The following is a 26,696-nucleotide window of genomic DNA, read 5'->3' on the forward strand; positions in this document are numbered from 1 at the left end:
AGGATGGTGGGAAGGAGGAGGAACTTCAGTGCACACTGACTTTTATGGTAATTCCTCGCAGGGCTCTCAGCAAGAGCAGTTTTATGGGAGACAAAATCCCTTTCCTGACTGATCAAAGCAAACCCCCCAGCACCTCCCACCCAAACCATCCTCACTTGCTCTGATTTTTGGCCACAGAGCCAGCCCTTGGGGCACGAGGATCCTCCCCTTCTGAGCCCTCAGCATTTGGGACCGAGGATTTTGGTGGAAATCCCAACACCCACTGATGCCCGGAGGGGCAGGGCTTGGCTGGACAGCCACGTCAAAAATGTGGGAAAACAGGGAAAAACTGGGCTGGCTTGGCCAGACTGAGCAAGGAAAAGACAAAGCACCTTCCAATTAGCACATCTCATTAAGGTTTGGCTGCTGGCTGAAGGACAGGGTGCAAGCTGGAAACTGAATGTCTGGGACAGTGGTGAATGCACTTAAATCTGTTTTCTGTGACAGCTATTGTTCATCCTGCAAGACAGACTTGCAAATTGCACACCTCACAATAAATAAATAAATATCTGTCTCACTTAAGCTCATCTTCCTTGTTCACAGGTCTATTTCTCTTTCTAGCAAGTGCAACAAGAGTTTCACCAAAAGCAGTCACCATGCACAGCCATTTCCTTTGGAACTTTCCATCAGCATTGGCCAGGCCAAGCCTTGCTTTGTTTATTGCACAACTTCTCTAGGAGGTAAATCCATATAATCCAGGAAATAGCAGCAGACTTGTTTTCTCCTGACTTGCTTTACATGGACAGATCTCAAAAAAAAACCCCAAAAAGCAGCACCACAACACACTGCACTCAGAAATGTGCACGAGCACACACGGATGTGTCTGACTCCCACAACTTTAAGGTGCCTGCACTTGCAGAGCTCTAAAAACTCCTGACACTATGTTTACATGCTCAAAACAATCCTTTCCCAAGGAATTTCACCGATTTTGTGTGCCCTGGGAAATGAAGAGCTGGAACACATTCAATACAAGCAAATACATGCAATAAACCAAGCTCAAGTGGCTGAAACTTTTAGGGATGATACACAACAGAAGGCAACAGAAATTGATTTACTATTATTCTCTGTGCAAAATAAGAGAGCACACTTTGAAATTCATACAATAGTTTTCCATTTGATATATATTTCTGATAGCATTCTTCAAAGGATATCAGTGAAACAATGATTATATGGAAGTGCTAAGCTCTAAAGTTTCTCCCCAACAACACACAGCATTACATCCTCCAATTACTTACTGAATTTCTTTCAGGTAGGCATTAAAAACACAAACCTCATTCCAAACTTCCCCTGGTTTCTAAATGTCCAGCAAGAAGCAGCACCACAGCCAACAACAAAGTATTTAGCTGACAACCACTAAAGGAGCTTTCTACTTTTGACTTGAGGCTTCAAATGTTACACACACACTAGAGACTGCTAAAAACCCAGATTTTAGGGTTGGGACTGGAAGAGAGCTTGATTGGTGCAAAGGGGGACTCTTGGCCCACCCACCAACATTATCACTCCCCCTTTCCAAAGGAGCCATTTCTCTCTAAAGAGAAACCTTCCCCTAATATTTCACCTGAAGGACAGAACCCAGACTAAGAACGGGCTCAATCCTATTTCTGCTGAGTAAAGGTTAGTTATGAGCTTTCAAGAACTGCATTAAAAATCACAGAATTTTCAAGTGATGCAATTTCCAAGCATTTGTGTTGAGAGCAAACACAAATATCAAGGCGAACCTTATGAACACTGATTTCTATTTAAATTCCCTGAAGTGTCAGTATTAAACCCTTCAGTGTTGCACCACTAAACAGCTTTTCATTGCTTCACCTGAGGTCTGTGCTGTCACAGGGCAGGGAAGGATCCAGCCCAAACCCAGCATTTCCCAAACCCGAGCCAGCAGCCAGCACACAGCAATGGAATCACTCCATGGACTCACACTGAAATCACAGGGGAGCTTTCAGAAACATTTTCCACCTCTTGAACACCTGCCAGCACCAAACCAATCCTCAAAAGGCAGAGGATCGGAGTTCTGCTGCTCCACCTCTTACAGATCCAGCTACCAAAGCTTTAATATCTCACAGGGACACTGTGAGATCTGCCTCAACAGCTGCACTCTGTGAGCACCTTGAAGAATTTAAGATAGAACTTAAATTAAGAATGTAAATTAATTAATTCAGCTGCACCCACAAATTTTCTCACTTTTGCATGTCCAAATTCACAAATTCTTTTACAGTGACATTTTGCCTTAAAAAATACCAAAACTTTTCAACATTAAGGGGGCTGTGGAAAGGTCTGGGGACATTCTCAGTGACTTTTGCTGGAAGAGTTAGAGACAAATGCTGCAGGTTCCATAAGAATACAATTAGAGCTCTTTTCCCCCAGAGCTGTCAATCAGCCCCTTGCAAAGTGATGCCAGAGAACTTGACAAGACATCAGATTACATTTCTGTCAGCTTCAGTGTTAGAAACTTATTTTCATTAATTACTCCCGTCAATCAAAAAGGAGAAAGTAACTCTTCCACTTTTACTTTTCTTCACTGGATGCAGGGATTGAAGCAGTGGAGCAGCTTTGCTTTCGAGAGGAATTGCTGTCCCCAAATGCACAGAATTGCCCACAGACAGTGAGATCTGTGCCCTGCATGGCAGGGAAGGGCCAGCACTGAGGTTTGCTGCTCAGAGCTGATCCAGCCCCAGACTGACACGGAAAGGTGGAATCGGCAAGATGTGCCTCCCTGGCAAACTGCTCTCCCAGCTCTCCACATCCAAACACAGCTCTCCCTTTTAGCAGAAGGCAGCTTCAGTTTCAGTCTCCCTACCAGTGTAAGCTAACAGGTCATTCTTCCAATAAAATAAGCAAGTATGGTCAATAATTCTGGAGTTTTTCTTCCTGAGCTTTGGGAACCACACCAGCTCACACAGCTGCTGCTGTAACCACACTGTGAGGTCATTTCCCCTCATACTAACACAGGAGAAATGAACAAAATATAAACATAAACCAAGCTTTTTAAAAAACAGGGAAAACAGGTTAAAACTTTGAAGTAACCACAGATGCCAAACAACAGCAACCCAATGAAATTTCATCCCCACTTCCCACATTTTTTATTTTGCCAACGACAACATCAGAAGAGCCACAACCACTGCATCCTCCCCTATAGCTGGGCTTCTATTTCCAAGTTTCCAGTTGCTGTTGTCTCCTCTCAAAATACTGCATTGCTTCATGGGACCAAACCTCAGTATCTCTGCTGGAGCAGCATCCCTTCAGCAGATTTTTACTTCCAAATTCAGCTCCACGTGGATGCAGCAGCACCCACCCAAACCCTGGGCTCTGCTCCCTGCAAACAAGGTGATGAACAGCAGCTCCTGGCTCTGTGCCCTTCCCTGAGAGGGCAAGGAAGCACACAAGGAAATTACCTGAGGAAGCTGTAAAGCAGCAAGAACAAGGAGAGCAGCAGCTGAAGTCACTCCCTGGATTATGAACTCTCCTCATGGCTGCTGCTTGGCTCTAATCACAGTTCTGCTGTCTCTGAGGCTGCCTTTTGCAGCTTTCCCAACCCCCTCTGATTTCTGTGGATTCCCACACAATCCCATCCCCTACGGTGCATTTAGAGCCACCCTTGGAGCAGTGCCTGCTGCTGGGGCAGGGCTGCAGCAACACCTGAGGGACACTGAGGAGTTACAGGCGCTGAGAGCTCAGGAACTCTCATTTCCCAGTCCCAGCAGGGCTCTACCCAGGCAGGAGCTGGTGAGACAGAGCTGCACCCTGCAGAAATGCCTTGGCACCGTGTCCCAGAAGATGACACCAGCTCACACCCACATTTAGCTTTGGCTCAGACACTGGGGACACTGTTACAGGCTGCCTGGTGGCTCCCACCTCATCTTCCTCCCAAATCACAAATTAGGTTAACTTCAGAAAACCCAAGAAAGCCTAAAAAACCTACAGCCAGGCTCGATTAGTCTCCAAGTATTTCAATACGTTCCATATTGCCTTACCAGACTTTCCCTTTCCTACACCTGCTGTAGGATCAGAGGGAAGGAAAGAAGTTTAGGCTTTGAGAGCTTTCAATTATTTGGGCCACCACTTATCTGTCACTCCAGTTTTAGGCAGCTACAGAGATGAGGAAACATGCATCAATATCTCCATCATTTTAATTGGCTTGTGAATTGTCCAGGAGTGAAACACTGCTGCCAAATGCCAGATCCCAGACCACCATGGAACAGGAACACCCATGGAAACCTCAGGAAAACACCCACCATGGAATAGGAACACCCACGGAAACCTCAGAACAACCACCATGGAACAGGAACACCCATGGAAACCTCAGGAAAACAACCACCATGGAACAGGAACACACTGACTACACCAGGACACCAAATGAGCATCCCAAATGCAGCCAAAGCCCCCAGTGTGACTCCTCTCACTCACACAAAAGCTGGACAAGGCTTCAAGATGTGAGGACACAAATGTCCACCCCAGCGTGTGCTGGTGATGTGGATATCATGAATTATCACTTGAATTATCTTCTCTGGAGAGACCTTGCTAGAAAGAAAAATCCCTGGGCACAAACCTAACACACAAAACCTCATCTCAGAAAACTGATTTAGTTTCAAAGACCAACCCCTATACCTGGCTTGCTTTCTATCCTGACAGCATGCACAACATCAGCTCACTTAAATACTGCATGATTTGGAATTTTCAGACACAAATTTATGCTTCTTGCTAAAATGAAAAAAATAAAGCCCCAGAAGAACAAAGATGTTTTCCTCCTTCAGTGAAGGACCTTTCCTTGCCCAGCTGTGTAACTCACACCAATCCATCTCCATCTCCCTCTGAAGCTGAAAACCCACACAGTTTAGCCTGCCTGCTCAGAAAATGGTCCAAGTGAGAAAGATCCTGGAGTTTAAACAAAATGCTCCAAGCCCTCCCCCCGTGGCTTGCAAAGAGCTCTACGTTTGTGGCTCATTTAAAACTCCAGAACCTCCTTTTAGACAACCTCTGGGGAAAAAAAAGTCAGGCACATTCAGACACAAGAGCTAGGACTGATCCCTAAAGTCAGCAGAACATAAATTTATGAACCCACATCAGAGTATGGCTTTTCCACAAGTTAGCCTATTGCATTTCATCCACATCTACAGAAATGACTATTAACAAACACTTTAAAAACCCCAGCTGTGAAATCCAGGGAGAATTCCGGCTTTGGCATTTCCCAGAGGTCGCAGAGCCACAAAAGGCTGGTCCCCTGTCCTTGCTACTCACACAGCAACACGTGCCAGGTAAATTCACCTGAACGAGAGGGGGATTTATGGACAGCTCATTCACTGCCCAGCAGCCACAGGAGAGCTCTCCACCTCTGCAGGTAACAAATTCCTTCCTCAAATAATACAAACTTTGTGTCCTACATCCAGTGTGGATGCTGACCTTCAGTGGTGGACAAAAGCTGCCTTTGCAGTGTGAGTCTTTGACTTCAAACTGGGCTGTTTTCTTCCTTTTTTGGCTTATAATTTTGAGGTCATAAGAGCGAGTTCTCAGGCTAGTTCTGTAAATCATTTGCACCAAAATTAATCACATCTAGATATAAACATTCAGACCACCCAACAGACTATATTCCCAACATAAAGCCAAGTCAATTACACAATGTATCTCATGCCACTGGGATATTTATTACACTAATGGAGTAGATTTTACAGTTTCTGAAACAGTCCATGAAGATTATGTATGATTTATTCCCATAGATCTTACTCGTCTAGCCATGCTCATATAATTGGCATATTTTAGTGTCCGGGGAATTTACTTATAATGGCCTCATGATTCAGAGATTATCCTCATGCTGGTGTCATCACCATGCAGACCAAATTCAAATGTACCAAATTAAGAAATGGCTGAAACAGCTCAGTTTGACCAGCCTCAGATATGGATGTGCTTGAAATCCCTGTTTTGAATCAGGCACAGGGAGAGGGGGGCTTGAGTCTCTCCAGACCCTGAGGATCTCACACTGGTCAATCCCTATTTATACAACAGCAGCACTCAAGTGTTTTTGTTCTAAGGTTCCCAGAAGGAAATCTAGTCAGTGCCACCAGCTGGATGCTGCACTTGCATGTGTCCCTTTTCCCTCCATTCACTTTCTCTGAACAGAGAGAGAGAGATAATCCTCTCTCCCAGGTTTTTTCCTGGAGAAGCACAGGGAGAATAAGATAAAACAATTCTTATCTCCTTTCCCTGCTCCTGTTGTTTGTGCACACGTGGAATGTGTTAGGAAGATGGTTTACCTGAAGGGATTTGGTAATTGGATTCTGGTGATGGTTGTTTGTATTGATTGGCCTGTTGTGTCCTGGCTGTCTGGAGACAGTCATGAGTTCTTTAGTATGGATCTTTTAGTATTCTATAGCATAGTATCTCTTTAGTATGCTATATATTTAGCATACTATATATTATATAGTCTTATAATACAGTATTAAGATAATATAGTTTAATAAAGCAAATGTTCAGCATTCTGCAGCAATGGAGACAGATGCCAATCACTCCCTGCACTGGGGGCTCCACCTCCAAGCCCTCTGTGGAATTGGGAAGCGATGGATTAGCCACCATCAGGCTCTGCACAGGCAGGTAAAGCTGAATGAGGCCAGGTGTGATGCTGGGATGCAGCAAATGCCAGCTCCAGGTGTTGCCCATCTGTCCTTCGGGATCCACAGTCTGATGTCACAGAACTGCAACAGCATCGTGAGCCCGAGGTGCCTCCAGTGCCACGGCACAGGGCAGGTTTAGCAAGCTTGAATTCCTATTTCTAGCCCTGGGAATCCTCAGATGCCACCAGGGTCTGGGAGCCGTGGGAATCCACAGAATCAGAGGGTTTTGGGAAAGCTGCAAAAGGCAGGCCTCAGAGACAGCACAGCTGTGATTGGAGCAGCCATGAGATTGGCCAGCAGAAAAATTATTTAAAAAGTAGAAAAGCAAGGAGAAATAGAACAATGGTCTGTGTATTAACACTTGTCCAGATTAACTCCCTAAGCTGCAGAAAAGTTTATTTAGTGAGATATCAGGAAGTTTGAAGCTTAATAATGGAGCAGAGGGGAGAAAAAAAAAGAGAGCTTCACTCAGCATTATGAAATGTCTTTTGTCACTTCTCAACCAAGCCAAAAAAAAATACATTTCCAAGGAATTAAGAGATCTTATTTTAGCATTCAGCTTTGCAACAGGACTAAGATAAGCCTTTAGATAATTCCAAACACACACAGTGGCTACAAAAGGGCAGAAAATTTTCCCCTTCCACAAAGGCTGCAAGGTCTAAATTTGGTGAGAAAGTTCAAATATTCCAGTCTGGCAGTCAGAACAGCTGGGCTGACCTCCAGCTTCCTTTACCTTACCTACACCCCCTCTCTGGGTCCTTCATTTCAGCAGAAACACGGACTGAAAATCCAATATGTTGTGAAAGAGGGATCTAAATGTGGGTATGCAACACAGAGCCATGCAGCAGGCACTGGGATGAGCTGGCAGTGACAAGACAGATTTGCAGGCAGCACACTGAAAATATCGCCTCCTGGCAGGAGAACAGCAGAGCCACTCTTCAGGCTGGCTTGGCGTGGTTTGGGATTTACTGCACACAGGTGTGAGGAGAGAAGCCCCTGTGCTTCTCCTGCAGCACCCCTGACAGCTCTCCCAGCAATTCCCACTGCCAAAAATGCCTGCAGGCTGTGGCTGCAAGGGGCAGGAAGCAGAGCCCCAGATTTGGCTGAGAACCTTTCCAAAACATGGCATCATTCACGCCAATAATGCAGCGTGGCACTCGTTAATGCCAATAACGCAGCACGGCACCCACCTTGATTTTACTTATCTCTATTTTTGGGGAAATTAAAGAGTAAACCCATTGCTGTATTGCTCTAAAAGTTGCCTTAAATACAGAGTGTTTTGAAAACGTCCCAGTCCCAAAGTTGAAAGTGCCAATATAAGTACCTAAATTTTGGGATGCACTCCTAGCTTCCAAACATCAGTGCTCCACTTCATAGCACCTTTTATTAAATCAGGCCTGGTGTCAAACTCTCCTGGCTCAGCACAGGGCAGCCAGAATTAAACTACAAGAGCTTCCTTTAGAATTTCATGAGTGCTTTAACAAGGCTCCAACAAGCACCACCCAGTGCCCAGCAGCTCCCCCCTGCTCATCAATATTTTCACTGTGATCCTCGTTAGAGCACCTGCTGCACAGCACAGCAGGATTCTGCATCCTGCCTTCACACACCTCCCAACACAGTGCAGCAACTGCAAGGCAAAAAGCACCTGTGCAGCTAGAATTAGTCAAATTAACACACACAGAGTGAACCTAAAGCTCTTATAATTTGCAGCAAAGTGTTTTCCCAATGCTGGGTTAATACAAGTTGTCCATAAAGAAAAGACAGGAGTGAGAAGGTTCCCTAGGACAGGGAGCTACAGAGTCCACACACACCAACCCCAAACCAAAAAGGAAAGCTGTGGGGTACAATGGAGCACTGCAGAGTGTGCAAAATGCCAGAATTGTAGGAACAAGCAGGGTCAAGTCTACATTTTTAGTGGTAAAAAGCTTTAAGGTAAATAAGGCAAGGATTAGTGCAAAACTGACATTTATTGCCACTCAGTTGTATTTTAAGAGACTCTTTCAAACTGCTCAAAAAGGCCCAAATTTCCACATTTCTAACACATGTATCCCATAGCACTGAGGAGCAGGGGAGTGTGTGTGTTCACACAGGGAGGTCACATGCATGGAGACAGAACATATCTGATTTAAAGACTGTTATTTTTGGAGCACAGCTAAAAAAAAAAACAAAAACCCACACACACAAAAAAATCCCTGGAAGCGTAACAGGGAGAGGAAAGGGCCAGGATGTGCAGCATCAGGGATAAGTGAATCCAACAGGCACACCAGGAGACCAGCAAGGCTGGTGTGCCAGCAGCCAGTTTTTGAGCCATGCTGATAATAGGTCAGCCAGCAAAGCTGATGCTGCACATCCAGCCAAATCCGTGCACAGGCTGCAGGCACCAACACAAGAGAACCAGCAGCACATAAATTTGGCTGCCTCCAGAGCCATCCTTCCTCAATTTCTGAGGCTCTCTGGCTTCCTCACTTCAGCAAATGGACCTGTGCTGTGGATTAAACCCAACACCTCACTTTCCATCCCTGCCTCCCTCACAAGCAGCGAGATCTTCAGCAGTGGGAAATGCTCACAGAGATCTGTGTTTGATGTAGAACCATTTCCCTAATGGGCCTTGAACAATTTCCATGTTTTGAAAGCAGAGAGATTTCCTCTAAATCAGCAGCCTGATGGGAAGCTGACCTCCATGAAATATTTCCTCCCATTTTCACTGTCCGTGGCAATTCCCCACCACTTTCCCAGTCTTCCTTTATTCCGCTCACATGCTGATTTTTAAGTTGTTGGGAAAAATAACACATCCTTAAATTCCCAACTGAAAAAAACAACAAGCAAAAATCAAAAATCAATTTTTGCTCTCAAAACTCAAGGACAATCCCCTTTCAGCTTGGCACTCAGTTCACATCTGTATGCATGGGGCACGTTTAGAGCAAAACCATTCATTTTTCAATTTTTAAGGGTTTCGGTTATTTAGGATATTTTTTCTCTTTACATGCCAAGAGAGAAGTGTGAATACATGTTTAATGATGCACTCCTTGGATGTTTTCAGTGCTGAGATGCACAGCTGAGCCACCTCGCTCCTGAATAAGTTAAGCCAAACAGCTGAGATTTGGAGCAGGTATTTTTAAACCTGGTACTAGTAAATATTCCCTTCTCCTTAAATTACTAGGTGTATTTTAAATATTGATATATTAACTTCATTCTTTACTGTATGCTCAGGTGTATTGTTAGGCATGTATAGATGTGATGTAAATGGCAGTCCCTAAAATGTGAGGCAGGATTGGTGCCCTGGCTGGGCTGTCCATGCTCCAAGGGCTGAGGAGGGCAGCTCCAGCCTCACATCCCTCCCACACAGCACCAGCACTGCCAGGGGCTCCTCAACAAACACTTCCCCGGGACACACAACACGTTCCCGTGTTTACAGCAGGCGGTGGAAGCGGCTGCAGGCTCCCAGGAGCTGGGAACTCAAGTGGAGTTTCAGCACACACTGCTCAGTCTCAGGGGGCGACACCGGCTCTGCACGCCCTGTGTGGGCTCCCAGCCTGCTGCCATGCCCAGCTTCCACAATCAGGGGCACTAAACCAGTGTGTGCTCCTGAGAGAGAGGACAGCACACAAACCACCCTCGGGCTTGTAAACCCCCACATGGATCCACACAGGAGCAATGAGCTGCTCTCCTGCTTTCCCCGCTCAGCCATTGACTCCCTGCCATTCCACCACTAAGCGCCTTCTCCCCACATCCTCTGATTGCACAGCAACTTCCACACAAAGGATGCAGCAGCAGTAACACTCAAACTGCCTGACAACACCTTTTTCTCCTCCTAGCCTGCCTGTGCATCCATTAATACATTTATCCATAGACAGAAATCAGGCTTTGTCTGGCCTTGCTCTGCTAGCTGGGCTAAACACACCAAATGCTTCCAGCCTCTGCTCATCTCCTCAAAAATGCTTCTGATTATCACTCCTTTTTACTCCAGCAGACTTCTCTTCACCTGAGCAAATTTCATCTTTCTTCCATGCTCATGACCAGAATAAGAACAAATGGAAGAAATGGCATTCCATGTTAAAAGAAAAAAAAAAAAAAAAAACAAGAAATTGAATTATGTTTTAGTCAGGTCATAAAAAAACCCACCACAATGAATACTGTCTGGATTTGCTGTAGTTAAGAAATGTTACCTAAACAATAAGATAAGTAACAGACATAAGCTTGTCACATTAATTAATTTTTCTTTTAAATCCCTCGTTGAGAACCACTCAAGTAATAATATGGAATCAGCCAGCAGTCTGCATACAGATGAAGGAAAAAATATTCCAGAACCTTCAGCAACAAAGAACTTCATGTTGAAAAATACAATTAACATCAGAAAGCTGTCCTGCCATCTGTTCAAAACAAAAGGTATCAAGTGTTACCAGCAAACCAGGGAAATGCTCTGGGTGCTGTAATTGTGAAGGATTTACCCTTACAGGTGACAGCAAGGTAAGCTGAAATATGCAAGTGCACAGTGACTGTGTCAACATGCAGGACACCAACTGCAAGACTGGAGCTTAAATTAATTACTGCCCTCCATCCTCACACAGCTCCCTGTGGGACACTGGGGATGCTCTGCCCTCCATCCTCACACAGCCCCAGGTGGGACACTGAGGGTGCTCTGCCCTCCATCCTCACACAGCCCCAGGTGGGACACTGAGGGTGCTCTGCCCTCCATCCTCACACAGCTCCAGGTGGGACACTGGGGACACTCTGCCCTCCATCCTCACACAGCTCCAGATGGGACACTGGGGATGCTCTGCCCTCCATCCTCACACAGCTCCAGGTGGGACACTGAGGGTGCTCTGCCCTCCATCCTCACACAGCTCCAGGTGGGACACTGGGGATGCTCTGCCCTCCATCCTCACACAGCTCCAGGTGGGACACTGAGGGTGCTCTGCCCTCCATCCTCACACAGCTCCAGGTGGGACACTGGGGATGCTCTGCCCTCCATCCTCACACAGCTCCAGATGGGACACTGGGGATGCTCTGCCCTCCATCCTCACACAGCCCCAGATGGGACACTGGGGACACTCTGCCCTCCATCCTCACACAGCTCCAGATGGGACACTGAGGGTGCTCTGCCCTCCATCCTCACACAGCCCCAGATGGGACACTGGGGACACTCTGCCCTCCATCCTCACACAGCCCCAGGTGGGACACTGAGGGTGCTCTGCCCTCCATCCTCACACAGCTCCAGGTGGGACACTGGGGACACTCTGCCCTCCATCCTCACACAGCTCCAGATGGGACACTGGGGATGCTCTGCCCTCCATCCTCACACAGCTCCAGATGGGACACTGAGGGTGCTCTGCCCTCCATCCTCACACAGCTCCAGGTGGGACACTGGGGATGCTCTGCCCTCCATCCTCACACAGCTCCAGATGGGACACTGGGGATGCTCTGCCCTCCATCCTCACACAGCCCCAGGTGGGACACTGAGGGTGCTCTGCCCTCCATCCTCACACAGCCCCAGGTGGGACACTGCACTGAGGGTGCTCTGCTCTCCATCCTCACACAGCCCCAGGTGGGACACTGGGGACACTCTGCTCTCCATCCTCACACAGCCCCAGGTGGGACACTGCACTGAGGGTGCTCTGCTCTCCATCCTCACACAGCCCCAGGTGGGACACTGGGGACACTCTGCTCTCCATCCTCACACAGCCCCAGGTGGGACACTGCACTGAGGGTGCTCTGCTCTCCATCCTCACACAGCCCCAGGTGGGACACTGGGGACACTCTGCCCTCCATCCTCACACAGCCCCAGATGGGACACTGGGGACACTCTGCCCTCCATCCTCACACAGCCCCAGGTGGGACACTGAGGGTGCTCTGCTCTCCATCCTCACACAGCCCCAGGTGGGACACTGAGGGTGCTCTGCCCTCCATCCTCACACAGCTCCCTGTGGGACACTGGGGACACTCTGCCCTCCATCCTCACACAGCTCCAGATGGGACACTGAGGGTGCTCTGCCCTCCATCCTCACACAGCTCCAGATGGGACACTGAGGGTGCTCTGCCCTCCATCCTCACACAGCTCCAGATGGGACACTGGGGATGCTCTGCCCTCCATCCTCACACAGCTCCAGGCTCTGGCTGCACCAGGAGCACCTCACAGTGCCCAGAGCCACTGCTGGGCAGCACACACTGCACATCACTGCCTTGCCCTGCAGCACAGGTGGAACAGAACAGGAACAGAACCACAAAACCACGCCAGGAGCAGCTCAGCCAGCCAAGGAGCACTGCAGGGCCACACCACCAGCTCTGAGCTAAATAAAAACACAGCACAGGGGAGTGGCTTTCTGTTTGCTCTGCTGTTCCCTCCCAGCAGTTCAGGTAATCTCACTGATAAGGCACAGCAAGCAGAGGGGGCAGATGGCTGCTGTCAGCAGCACACCCCTGTCCAGCTGTGATTTACTGTGCCACAGGCTCACAGGACACACCAATGGCCTCAGGGACGGCTGCTGATGCCCAGCCTCATGCCCACACCTCTGCCACCCCATCGCTGTGCAGCAAGGCTTATCTCTGCACACACAGAAAATAACAGGCCCTGCTGGTGACTAAAGCAATTGCTTCAACCAAATAACGCGGGGAAAAAAGAGAAAGTGATCACATTGTCCTCATATTTCTTCACATAGTTCCGCTGTCATCACAGGGTGGCTTCACACAAAGAGAAGGAAATTAAAGAGGATCTCCTGTATAACCTCCTTTTCTCGTGTATCCGCAATCTCGCAATCAACATGAACCCAAATACTCTGTAAAAGCAGAAAATGGCATTTCCTTTCCAGTCCTTGCACGATCAGCACCCCAGCAGATATAAATTTACTTTCTTTAAATAGGCACTGCTAGAATGGTGTTTAGAAACAAGCTTCACCTAGTTGTCATGAATTATTAACCAGAAAAAAATCCCTCTTGTTCTTCACAGAGTCTTGATTTGCAAGTTTAAAAATCAAACTGACACTTCAACCTCTTGTATAAATACCCAAGCTTTAAAAAAATGCTCAGAGCATTATAAATACATTTTTTCATGAATATGAGAACAACAATTCTATAAATAGCCATTCTTCACAGAGTTGCCCCGAGACATTGTTTTTACAGACAACAGTAGGAAACTGAAGGAGGTCTAAGCGCCAAACACATTAAAAGTGAAATAAGCTCTCCAACCAGCTCTGGGTTTCCACTTATTCTTACAAAGTTCATCGTTCTTTTTTGGCTTGTACAATGAGTTTATGCAAGGGAAGGAACAGGCCCAAAGGCTGCACTGACTCCTGGCACAGGATTTACACTCAGTGTAAATCAGGCTCAGCTTCTGGGGCACTCACTGGCAGCAATTTAATTTAACACAGCTCTGCCCACCACAGCCTTTCAGGAGCACAGGCAAACACAGGATTCTCATCAAAAATTACAAAATACGGTTCCACACAGACCCACTGCAAGCCCTGCTCCATCTCCCCTCAAAAGCAAACACAGGAAGATAAATAAACACAATCCAACATAAACTGCCTCCCCAGTGAGCCTGCACGTTTCAGGGCTGCTCTCTCCCCAAGCTATTTCTGCCCTGGTATCCAAAGAAAACCAACAAGAACTCCCCCAAACAACAGCAGCACAACTGGTGCACCAGATTTCTGCAGCCAGAACTCCACAAGCACACCGGGGTTTTCTGGCAGACACTCATGCAGGGCCAAAGCTCAAGCACCACCAAGTTCAACACCATCTCCAGCAGGGAGCCAGCACAAGCACTCACTTGATAGGTGCTTGAAAATTCACCTCTGCAACGAGGAGAAACTCACTCAATTCCCAGCTTCAATACAGTGTTCTACAACACAACACTCATTTTCTATATATTTTATATATAAACCTGGGTACCAAACAAGCTGCACCCAAGTGCCCAGGGTGCTAGCACTATTTCTATACATTTTAAATATAAAATATATTATATTTAGATATAATTATATATCTATTTATATTACATGTATAAATCTTATAGTTATATTTTATTTCATATTTATATTTTTTAAATTTAAATTTTAAATGCATATTTATATTAAATATAAAATATATTCTATTTACATATAAACCTGGGTACCAAACAAGCTGCACCCAAAGGCTCAGGGTGCTAAAACTCATTTTCTAGATATTTTAAAACACTTGGCTGTTGTGCCAGGACTGCACATCACACCACAGATAAAAAGAAGAACCATTCTGGAGCGGGAATTTTTTTTCTCTTACCTTATTTTGATCTGTCCAGTAGAAGAAAAATCCCTGTGGGTCTGTTCTGAGGATAATTGGAGTCACAACAGTGGAGTCCTGGCAGAGGAAGGACAAACAAGAAATCCATGTCAGCACACAGAACACACAATTACGCACAAGCTGCTTTGCCATCCCTGCTAATGGATTGCAACATCCAGGAATTACCCTGAAGGTATCACCAGCAGGATGGCACTGAAAGAATTTAGTATCACCTGTCTCATCTCCATTTCTGACATAATGTATTCCCATTCCTGTGGAGACAGCACCCAACAACTGCAGGCTTGTCAACACGAGGAGTTAACCCAGAGCAGCTGGGAGAGGGTGAAGCTCAACAGGCAAAACACCCTGGATGTCAAAGCAGAGCCCACACAGTAAAACACCACAGCTAGGTGTCCACTGCCCACCTTGGTCTCACTTCACCTTCACATAGCAACACTAAATACCTCTGAAATTGACTCCTACAAAGGCTGAATTTACCTAGAAAACACAGAAGAGCATTCTCCGCCTTAAGACTTCTGTCAGTAACATTCCATTAAAATTTATCTTTTTTTTTTAATCGAACCATGAAAATTTTGCCAATGGGAATATATCTGTATTCCACCTGACTTTCAAACTGGTGGAAAAGCTGTCTAGTCTGGTAACATCCACAGCTCAGGTCATGTAAAACCAGGCCCATTTCTCAGCACACTGAGCAAGGCAGCCTGGTTACCTAAATTTCCTGTTTTCTGAGTGACAGACAGCAAAGCCTGACCCAGGAGCCACAGGCTCCAACCCAGGACTTCTCCACAGCTGGAAATTCATCTCATCTCCCCCATCAGGCTGCCCAGCAACAACTGACCCCACTGCAGCCTGCTCCCAACAGGATTCCTCCTCTTTCTCCTCTGTTTTCCATGGCATCCATAAAGACACTGCTGTCCCAAGACCTCTACCCATTTTTCAAACTCCATTTGGGAGTTATGGAAGGGGCCCAGAAGGGAAAAAGACAGAATAATACAGAAAAATTGCAGAATTACAGAAAAACACAGAAAAATTGCCTAAGCCTCAGCTCCCCAGGCTAAACATACAGCTGCTCCCCAGAAAGATTTTATATTTCTCTCGAGGTGCTACAGATATTTTACAGCTTCAGCATTCACCTATTTCCAAAGCAGAAATGTGTGAGGTCAGTCCATGTGGCATTGAGGACAAAAACCAGGCTGTAACAGGTTAAAGTTTAAATCCAACATATTGCAGGGTAGAGTAGAAACACAAAGAAAGCTGATGGAAGTCACGCACAAATAAAACAAATACAAGCAAAACCAACCCAAAAAACAACCCACCCAAAAAACAACCCACCCAAAAAACAACCCACCCAAAAAACAACCCACCCAAAAAACAACCCACCCAAAAAACAACCCACCCAAAAAACAACCCACCCAAAAAACAACCCACCCAAAAAACAACCCACCCAAAAAACAACCCACCCAAAAAACAACCCACCCAAAAAACAACCCACCCAAAAAACAACCCACCCAAAAAACAACCCACCCAAAAAACAACCCACCCAAAAAACAACCCACCCAAAAAACAACCCACCCAAAAAACAACCCACCCAAAAAACAACCCACCCAAAAAACAACCCACCCAAAAAACAACCCACCCAAAAAACAACCCACCCAAAAAACAACCCACCCAAAAAACAACCCACCCAAAAAACAACCCACCCAAAAAACAACCCACCCAAAAAACAACCCACCCAAAAAACAACCCACCCAAAAAACAACCAACCCAAAAAACAACCAACCCAAAAAACAACCAACCCAAAAAACAACCAACCCAAAAAACAACCAACCCAAAAAACAACCAACCCAAAAAACAACCAACCCAAAAAACAACCAACCCAAAAAACAACCAACCCAAAAAACAACCAACCCAAAAAACAACCAACCCAAAAAACAACCAACCCAAAAAACAACCAACCCAAAAAACACCAACCAAATGAGAATGTCCCAGATGTGCCCAAGGCTCTGTCACTGACCCTTCATTAAAACACTGCCCCTCCCTAAGAGAGCAGACATGCAGAATTTGCTGAATCTTATTTCCCCCCCATTTTTTCCTAGTTTTTAATATCCTTTATACCTGAGAGTTGGATGCTGTTTGAAGCAATATGCAAATTTGGGCTTAAAATATGAGACCCTGAAGGAATCTGTATCCACAAGAACCTAAAAAAGGGTTTTTAGACCTCCACTACTCAAAATAGAGAAAAAAATCCCTTTTCTGGAAGCATAACTTTTTTTTTCCTTATTTCATTGTGTCATCAATGTGCACGAAAATATAAAATGAGGAAAGATAAAAACTAAGATTCCTTCTGCCTTTGGATGAGGTGTGAGGAACTTCAGGGGAAAGGGAAGGAAGTGATGGGAAACAGACAGAGCAATTCCGTCCAGGATTAACTAATTCTGCTGCATCGTTTGAAGCCAAAGTGTGTTTGATGGCACACACCTATCACAGCAATACTTCTGTAGATGTGTAAAATGTTGACTAAAGTCAGGCTCAAAGCAGAGGATGAGGGGGAAGAACCTTCAATATCCATCAGTGGCCTAAAGGAAACTTCATCATGACTGGGCGAGTCCTGCTCTGGGAATCTCGGCTCCGAAAAGATGTTTGGTTGTGCTGGGGTTTTTATTTGTTTTTTTAATTAACTCTGACACCAGGCACAGCACCATTAAGGTGCTGATGAACACGAGGATCTGAGAAGAACTCCGCACATGTGTTTGTGCTAGAAGTGCCTCAGGAACTCCTCCGTGCACCAATAAAAGCCACGTGCACCATGCTCTGTATGTTCTGCAGGTTAATTAGCACCCTTGTAAAGCCCTGACATCAGATGCCACGCTCAGCCCTGGGTGTGGAGGCGTGGAAATAATAAATAAACTTTTGGAGGCAGCTCTGCCAGTCCTTCCACCCACTGCAGAGCAAAGCAGAGTCCTCTGGCACCTGGGACAGGTCTCTTGCTGTTATACAAATCTGCAAAAACAATCAAAAGGACTCCTGAAAAAACCTTTTGCAATATACAGTCAAGAAGAGCAGCAGTTCAAGGCTCTGAAATAGAGATTTGCTTCAACCTACAACTGTCTGGTGCATTTATTTACAAACCTTACTGCACTGGTAAGGGAATTGCTGTGGTTTATGACCCATAGGACACACCTGCATCATTCATGAGTATCCTGGAGTCCATTAATCCAATTTCCTCACCCAAGGAGCTGACCTCATAACTCTCCTGAACAGAGTGACCAACCACACACAGCTCTGAACAAAAGGGTTATGGACAGAACACAACAGAAGAGGAGGAACAGTAAAATGACAAACAAAATTTCAAGGACAAACAAATCAGGGGCAGACACTCATATCTCCCATAACTCACTCAGATGCAAAAGTGAGAATAAAACAGGGGAAAAAAAAAGTCTCAGAAGCTGAAGGGTTTGGAAATTTAAACGTGCAGTAGGGGAGCAGCCTATATCCTATATCCATCCCTGTGGATATTAACAAAGCAGCCCCTTGAGCAGCAGGCCAGACTCCTGGGGCAATTCCCAGCACATAAAAAAGGTGCAGGATGAGATGAGCAAAACCCAGCTGTGACCAGAATAATTTTTAAAGGGCATTTAATTTCACCTTTGGAAGTCCTCCACCTTTGTCTCTGCTGACTTAGGGCCAATTCTCTACTTTCCTCCAGCCCCACAGCCTCAAAGGAGTTTTGTGGCTGCTCTCTAATTACTCTATCAAGTTCCTCCTAATTGGCTGCTCAACCTCAGAGCCCGCATTAGCAAATTCAGTGTTTTGTACTTTGAAACAAAGAGGTTTCCACTTTGTGCCCAGGAAGTGCCACAAGGAGCTCTGTGATCCTCACACAGCAGAGCACAGGCACAGAGGATCAATGCACAAACCCACAATTAAATGGATGCTTCAAGGTCTGGTTTTAAGAGTGGGGCTCTCACACTACCTGGAACACCAGTGAGCAAAAAGTGCCACCTCCATTCATTCCATTGCCACTGACCATTAAAGATCATCACACAACGATAATTAGTGAAGAGCTGAAAGCTTGGGTTTCGCTCCTTTCCGACCATATCTATCAGAGCACCACCATGGCCTGGCTGTGCACAAGGTGGAACCTTTTATTCCATGACCACGAGCCAGAAGAGCTTGTGTTTTAATAAATCACCTATAGATAATGATGGTGTTCCTTAGAAACATCTGCAGTCAAAATCCACACCAACAGATCCTCAAAAGAAAAGCAGAGCAGGCTCTGTCCTCAGCTCCTCTGACAGATGGGGCTCATGACACTGCCTTATTAAGGCTGGCTGCTCTTTCCTGGGCTTGCCTCAGATTTCCAGAGACACTGAACATCCCCAAATAGAACCTGAAAACTCTGGCACATCATTATTTCACTTGCCTGAATCTTCTGGAAAGTTTCTGCCAAACTGCAGAAACACAAAGCTAAGAAAGATGGACTCCTTCTGGCAGAGGCAAAACACTATTGAATATTTCTTTCAGACCAAAGGGCCTAAAATCTGGTTGAGCACAGGTGTCAGACCTGGGGACAGCCCCTAAAATGAGCTCTCTTGCCATCCCACAAGCCAGGGGGATTCCAGGCCTGGGAAGAAGGAGCAAAGGAGAAGGGACAGAACTCCAGTTTGCACAGGGTCACACACCTGAGAATTCCAAAATACCCTGAGTGTACTGAGGCTGAATTAACAGGATCACCCAGACAATCAGAACCAAGAAATTCCTCAGGCTGAACTACAGTGAAAGGGAGAAAGATCCCAGCCCATCTGCAGCAAGCCCCTGAAATAATGGGGAAGGATAAAAATGCCCTTTTTCCCTGAGAGCAGAGAAACCAAACTTGACACAGGCTGCAAAGAAGAACAGAGAATAAAGGGAGAACTTGAGAGCAAAGGCAGTGAAACGCCAACCAGGAAGATTTTCACCATGGCCACAGAGTTCTTGTGTGATGCTGAGAAAATAATTTAAACCAGTCTGCTCATCAGCATAAATGCTGCCTTTTGATTTTGAGAGAACACTGGAATTATATTTCCACATTTGATTTTCTAATTTTCAGAGATGCTGAGCTCAAATTCATCCGAAACCACTGGGGAGGCATTCTGAGCACCTGACAGTGTGGCACTGCAGGCTGAAAATTAGGTCCAAGGTACCTAACCACAGATTAAAAATTAGGAGATTTAAATGTTGGTCTTTTTTTGGATCTACAACAGAATAACTGGAAACTGGAAAATTTTGTCATTTAACGGGCCTTGTGAAAATAAATTAAAAGTGCTTATGAAACATTTACTTTCTAATAGATCAAAAGCTGCATAGTTAGAAATAGACTGCAAGAGTTAATTGTGTGTTAACTATTTCACTCCAGGTTTGGTTAAAAAAAAACCAAAAGAGTCTTGAGCATTCAAACACTGAAGTGAGGAAAGCACACAGGGCAAAACCCCAAGTCAGAGTTAACTTCCCTCTCCCAAACAATGCTCACTTATTTAGGAGCTGCTTTCTGGTTTTCACTCATCCATGTTTCCACCAACACTCCAAAGGGCTCCAAAACTCCACTAGCAGAGATCTCACCTATTACTTGAACATCAGATCCTCCCAGGCTGGCATTTAACCCATCTGCAGCAGATCCAGATCTTATTTTCCCCCCACACTGAAGTTATAAAGAGCCTTCCAACAGAGAAGGCTTCCAACCAAGTTCAGCCTTTCCAATTTACTAAACATTAACTCTTAAAAATTGTAAATACAATCTCTCAAGACCAAAGCCACAACTTGCACTCATTCAGATAAAACATTTTTAAATAGCCCAGAGCTGAAACTTGTTTACTACATAAAGATTAGCAACAGAGAAGCAACAACAAAATCTCTGGAATGCTGGACTTGACCTCTTCACTCCAGACTGAAAGTGTTCACAAAAAAAATAAACTCTTCAGCTTATTGTTTTAGTTTTATACACACAGAACAATGGTTTCTCATTTTTCATGTCCTCACTAATGTACTGGAGTGGAAGCCTTGTGCACAGCTTAAAAACAAACAAAAAAGGCAGGGGGGGAAAGAGTTATTTTAAGTAACTTCTGAAAAATTCCAAGTTGTTTATTTGTCTCATCTCAGCTTATCCATAATAAAAGATGCTCTGATGTTATGTTTACTTGTAAGGTTAAAGGGCATACTCTTGATAGTCTTCTTTAAAACATTCTAAGCAGAGAAAGAAGCCTGCAAATCTCCAGAGCATTCACTCTGAGCTCACAATCGCTTTATTGAGACAAAGTGCTCTAAGAGAAAGGCATTAAAAAATATTTAAAAGATCTGAGTTCTATTTTGCTGCTCACCTGGGGAAGCTCTGCAGCCACTAAGCAATGCCTCCAGTCAGGTTTGCTGCACTAATCCAGTGCTTAGAAAGAAAAGACGTGGCCAGAAAATTGCAATTCTGGCCCTCAATTGAGCTAGAACTCACCTTAGCAATACACTTCACTTAAAAGTGAAAGTAAACAGTGTGAGCCACTGAGAGCTCAGTCAAAATCTTTATGCAAAGTACATATTATCATTGGGGAAGATAAGAAAGCCTTTAAAGCAAGAAATGAAAACAAACCTATTTTTGAACCTGCACCATCATATTAACTTGCTGGAGTGTGCCAATTACAGCTCTGAGAAAATATCAGCTCAGCTGTGCTCTGAGCCTCAGTTATGTCTATCCTGTTCCCACCACAGGCCAGAGAGAAAGAAGGCAAGAACCAGCCAGGGCAGATTGCTGCCCTCAGGACAGATAATTCCTGGGAGAAGCTGCTCTTTGTGCTCAGCTTTCCTTACCCTTCTCAGCCTAGCAACACATCCTGCCACATTAAGCTTAAACTCTTACCAAAACAGTTTTCACCTGTGAACTTAATTACATTTATTTATTAACCCGCTCAGAACTGTGATCAGGAGGAGCTGCCGTGAGCACAGCAGAGGGGATGCAGCCCCCTGTGTCAGCTTTCCCTAGGAATACAAGGGCACAGCTGTCCAAAGCCAGGGCAGCATTCTTTGGACACAGCCACAAAAAAGACCAAAGCAGCCAGCCACGTTTATCTTCCACAAACTCCAAGAGCAGCTATTTCTGCTCAGGGCCTTTCGAATCCAAAACTACACACCAAGAGCAACACATCATTCTGAAATTTGCTTTCTGACCCGGAACACTGTTACAGAACACAACACAAACAGCGTGAGGAGAAGCAAAGTTACAGGACAACAATGAACTGTTTGGCTTTAGTGCTTCACACCGTGATCCCCAATGCAATTTGTGTATCAGGCATTGGATGGGGGGAGCAGTGTTGCATCCAATCCCAAGGCACCAAAGAGTGACTTGTCTTGCAAAACCAGACCCTTTTAATTGATCCTTATGCGTTTTCAATACAGAAGCTGAAGATGGGCTGCAGAGGAGATGGAATCCCATGCCTTCCACCTGCCGGTCTGTGATCTGGAGTGATGCTACTCCACACAACACAGAATTCCTTCAGCCCCCCTCACACTCTCGTTTAAATGCTCCCAGCATTCCCACTTGAAAATTCTCAGCAGTTTAAAGGTTTAAAGCTCAGCTAGGAAAACTTTGCTTCAGGCTGAAACTTGGTACAAGTGGTAAGAATTCACAACCACCACTTCTGCTTCGTGAAATGCAAAGCAAAGTCAGTAGGACCATCTTAAAACTGCAACCCAAAACAGCAGGGAAGGGAACAAGGAGAGGATGGAGGCTGCCCCAGTGCACAGGCACGGAAGAACTCAACTCCCATTCTCACACACAGTGAGAAGAAATGGTTCATAGCAAACAGTGTGTGAGCCAGAGCAGACTCCCTTCCCTTGAAACCTTGGATTTTGTGGGGCTTCTACTGCTGAGAACACCACAGGGAAGGCATGAGGGGTGGGAAATGTGCACAAACGCACGGTCAACAATGAGTTACTGCCAGAATTGTTATCGCAGCCTGCCTAAAAAGGCATCACCTTTCACGGGGCTGCCAGTGAAAGCACTCGCTAAACACAACAGGACTCAACTCACACACTCCAGGCAACACCTGTGGACTGCTGAGCAGCACCTTTACCCCAAAATACAGATCTTTCTCCAGAATTTAACCTTGTTTTATTAATGCAGCCTTCAGGTTTACAATTTTAAATCTTTTTACCAACTAGCCTGTAGCAGGCAGGTGAACATCCACTGTGCATGGAGAACACCTCTTCATCTTTTAATTCTATCTATATAACTACTATTTATAGGAAATAGTAATAACCTAAACTGTGGGCTGATGGCTTGGGCTTTCAGTCTGGAGACTCAATCTTCAGCTCGACCTCTGCATACACACGCAGAAATTCCTTGGTAACTTACCAAAAGTAAAACAATAACTGCAAATGACGAGGCTGCCTTTTCCTACCCTAAGGAAAATGTCAACCCGAAGAAAACGTTTTCTCACTCAAGCCTAGTTCCTGACCGTGCACAACCTGTATCAAAGGCACTGTTTGGCATGCAGACAAGGTCAGTTTCCTGAGCCTTTCGACAACGTGTTCGCTTATTACTGTAAACAAAACTTCACACCACAGGTTGTTTGGTTTCTGACGTTCTCTTTCTCCTTGGGAGTGTTTATCGCAGGTTTACAGCGGCCAGGCTCACACACTGGGCTGCTGGACAGGCTGAAAGCAGCGACAAAAGAGCGAGGGAGAACAAGCCGAGTTACACGTGAGCTGCTCCTTCTCCCTCCAGTTGTGGCTGTGGACGTCTTTAGCAGAGCCAAGCTCACAGCAAACGCACAAGAGCTCTGAAACAACCCATGCTCAACACTTCTCCTGGCATTCAGGCTGCCTGTCTTCTCTCCCAGCCATTTCTCTGCCTCAGCTCAGTCTCCCGATGGCACACTCAGACTTTCTGGGGCACCTGCACCGCGCACAGCCGGGGCCGGACCGCCGGAGCAAAACCCAGAACAGGACTCATCCTGCAGGCTTTGAAAATGCCAACTCTGCCGGTGAGCTCTCCTTTCCTCCAAGTATCCCGGGCACAGCCAGCGTGCCAAGGAAGAGATCCCAGCTGCCCAAGAGCTGCTCTACCAAAGGTGAGGTGGAAACCACACTCCTTTCCTACTGAGGCTATATAAATGTAAAGGGAAGCAGCAAACAGTGCAGGGAAAGCAGATGCGATGGTGAGGCCAGCCTCATGCCATAAGGAGCCAAGGAAGACCAAGAGTACCCGAACTGGGAGAACACACGGGGGCTTGACAACTCCACCAGAAGGAGCGAGATAGCGAGAGGAGCAGGAGCCAGAAGGAGCAGGAGAGGCTGGGAGGAGGAGACGGGAGGTGGAACGAGAGGGAGCAGGCTGGAACAACTCTGCTACGGGCACAGAGGCGGCAACACGCACACCGAGAGGCGGCGGAGGAAGGCGCTCCCGAACGGAGCCAGCCCAGCGCGATTCCACAGGACAGCCGTCCCACAAAGTTCGCCCGGCGTTCAACCCCTCGGCGGGGCAGGGGACACCCGGCGGGGACCCCTCTGTGGCCCGCAGCCCTCCCGCCCCGTCGCCCCGCAAACCCCGCCGCGGGAAGGGCAGCGCTACTCACATCGTCCCACTTGACGAATTTGACGCCTTTCTTGAGCGTTTCGGAGACGCAGACGGGCTTGAGCTGCAGAGCGTGCACCCCAGGCTGTGCCCCGGCCATCTGCCCCGCATGGACGCCGCGCTCGCTGTGCCCCGGCGCGGAGGAGCCGCGGCGAGCGGCCGAGGCGGCAGCGAGGGACGGAGGGACGGACGCCGGAAACCCGGCAGGGAGGCCGGCACGGGCGGCGGGCGGCGAGGGCGAGCGGCTTCAGTGGCGCTGCTGGCCCAGGGAGCTGGCGCGGCAGCGGCCGGGGCGAGCCATGCGGCGGCACATCCTCTATATACGGCCGGCCCGCCCGCCGCTCGCACACACACGCACGCACGCAGGGCACGGAGGAGCCGCCGCGCTGCCCGCTCCGCTCGCTCCCTCCCCTCCTTCCCCGCCTCAGCCGCTCCTCCTCCCGCCAGGCTCGGCCCCCGAGGTTCCCCCGCGCCCAGGGCAGCGCCGGCGGCGCCGCGGCGCCACCTCCCGGCTGCCGGTAGCGCCCGGTGCCTCCCGAGCAGCGCAGCCCCGGCCGCCGGTAGCGCCCGGTGCCTCCCGAGCAGCGCAGCCCCGGCCGCCGGCACCGCCCGGTGCCTTCTGTACAGCGCAGCCCCGGCCGCCGGCACCGCCCGGTGCCTCCTCCCGGCTGCCGGTAGCGCCCGGTGCCTTCTGTACAGCGCAGCCCCGGCTGGAATGGGAGACGCACCCGCCTCCCGCCCCGGGAAGCACACATTGGGCTCCGGCACCGCTCCGAAATGCCCAGGAGAAGGCAGCGAGAATGAGTGTCCCTGCTTCTTGTCCCGCTCAATCTCACCATGGACCTGTGAAGATCAGCCAGCCCAGCATCCCCACCAAGGCAGGGGCACATGGGGTACGTGACACAAATCCGTGTCCAGGTGGGTTTGGGATGTCTCCAGACAGGGAGACCCCACAGCCTCTCTGGGCAGCTGTTCTGCCACCTTCAACACAAGTTCCCCCTCCTGTTGAGTGAAACTTCTCAGCTTTGAGGGAACAGTCATGGCAAAAGCAAGGGACAGCGCTGAGCCCGCACAGCGATGCCAAAAGAGGAGCGACTTTTAATTGAAAGAGTGGCACAAACAATTCCCAAAGCTTGGCGCTTTAAATACACAGAAAGTGCTTTACCGCGGCTTTTTGATCTCCTAAGATGAAGAGGCTTCCTCAGAACAAAGGAATGTGACCTTAATTCAGGTTTTAGGTGTACTCAACTCAGAAGGCATGAAGATGGAGAAACATCCTCTCACCCAGCAAAGTTCAGAATCCAGAGGTTTTTAAGGCAAATGTGAAGAAAAAAGTGCTCCACCAATGACCTCCTCTCTGTGAGAGCCCCTGTGCAATCATAGATAAAGCATCAGATAACACAGCACATGAGATTGCTAATTTCTCTGTAGGGGTTTCCAACTGACCCCTGGGATTTAGGAGCACCAGGCCAAACTTCTGCTATAGACAAAGCAAATAGCACAGAAAAAAAAGTCTTTGAATGTATTTTTAGCTTAGTTTGGAGGAATGATATTTTAAAAGAGTACTAAGTAAATTTTTTTTTTCAATCTGAGCGTGGAGATGTTGGTTCTGTTTTTTTTAATTAAAAAGCCACAAAACTGGCATATTGCACTGCTGATTTGCTCTTACTGTAAAGAGTCGCTAAAGCTTTTCCTCTTGGTCTTTTGCAGATTCTCCCTCTTCAATGAAAGGTTTCTGATTGCCTTTAGTGGGAGGTGAACCTGCTCCCTCACCATAGCCCATGCATACAGCAGACACATTTCAAGGCCAATTAACCCATTGGATCTATTTTTTGTTCTTCTCAACCTTCCCTGCAGACGTGGGTGTCACTCCAGTCAGGATGAGAGCCTGCTCTCTGCCTGCTGTGCTGTAATCCCCAGCCATTTGCCATGACTTAAAGCTCAAATAACCAATTCTGCCTTTGGATGGGCTTGCTCAGTGATGGGGGATAAAGGGAGAGATTTTCAGGGCCATTTTCACAACTGCCTTTTCATATAGCATACAAAAGAATGGAAGTGCTACTAAAACCCACAGAAAATAAGAGCAGAGAGTACTGGTGCCACAGAGCTGACTCACGATCCCTTAAGCTCTTGCATTCCCAGCAGTCTGCGGAAATCAGACCTTGGGAAGATGTAAACCTGCCAGGGATGGT

The 26,696-nt window shown here is 47.0% G+C and overlaps 1 protein-coding gene across 3 annotated transcripts in view; it reads right to left on the bottom strand.

Annotated features, from left to right (window-relative positions):
* Positions 1 to 24,715, bottom strand: part of PLCB1 (phospholipase C beta 1) — a 290,674-nt gene extending 265,959 nt beyond the window's left edge. For all 3 annotated transcript variants that reach the window (XM_058802822.1, XM_058802823.1, XM_058802824.1), the window contains exons 1-2: positions 24,506 to 24,715; positions 14,889 to 14,966 (exon numbers count right to left, since the gene is read on the bottom strand). In XM_058802822.1, the coding sequence (XP_058658805.1) occupies positions 14,889 to 14,966; positions 24,506 to 24,604 (177 nt within the window). In that variant the 5' untranslated portion in view covers positions 24,605 to 24,715. The remainder of the gene's footprint in view (positions 1 to 14,888; positions 14,967 to 24,505) is intronic.
* Between the last annotated feature and the right edge of the window lie 1,981 nt (positions 24,716 to 26,696).

The sequence above is a fragment of the Ammospiza caudacuta genome, chromosome 3 (assembly GCF_027887145.1).
Source record: "Ammospiza caudacuta isolate bAmmCau1 chromosome 3, bAmmCau1.pri, whole genome shotgun sequence".
NCBI classification, from domain to species: Eukaryota; Metazoa; Chordata; class Aves; order Passeriformes; family Passerellidae; genus Ammospiza; species Ammospiza caudacuta.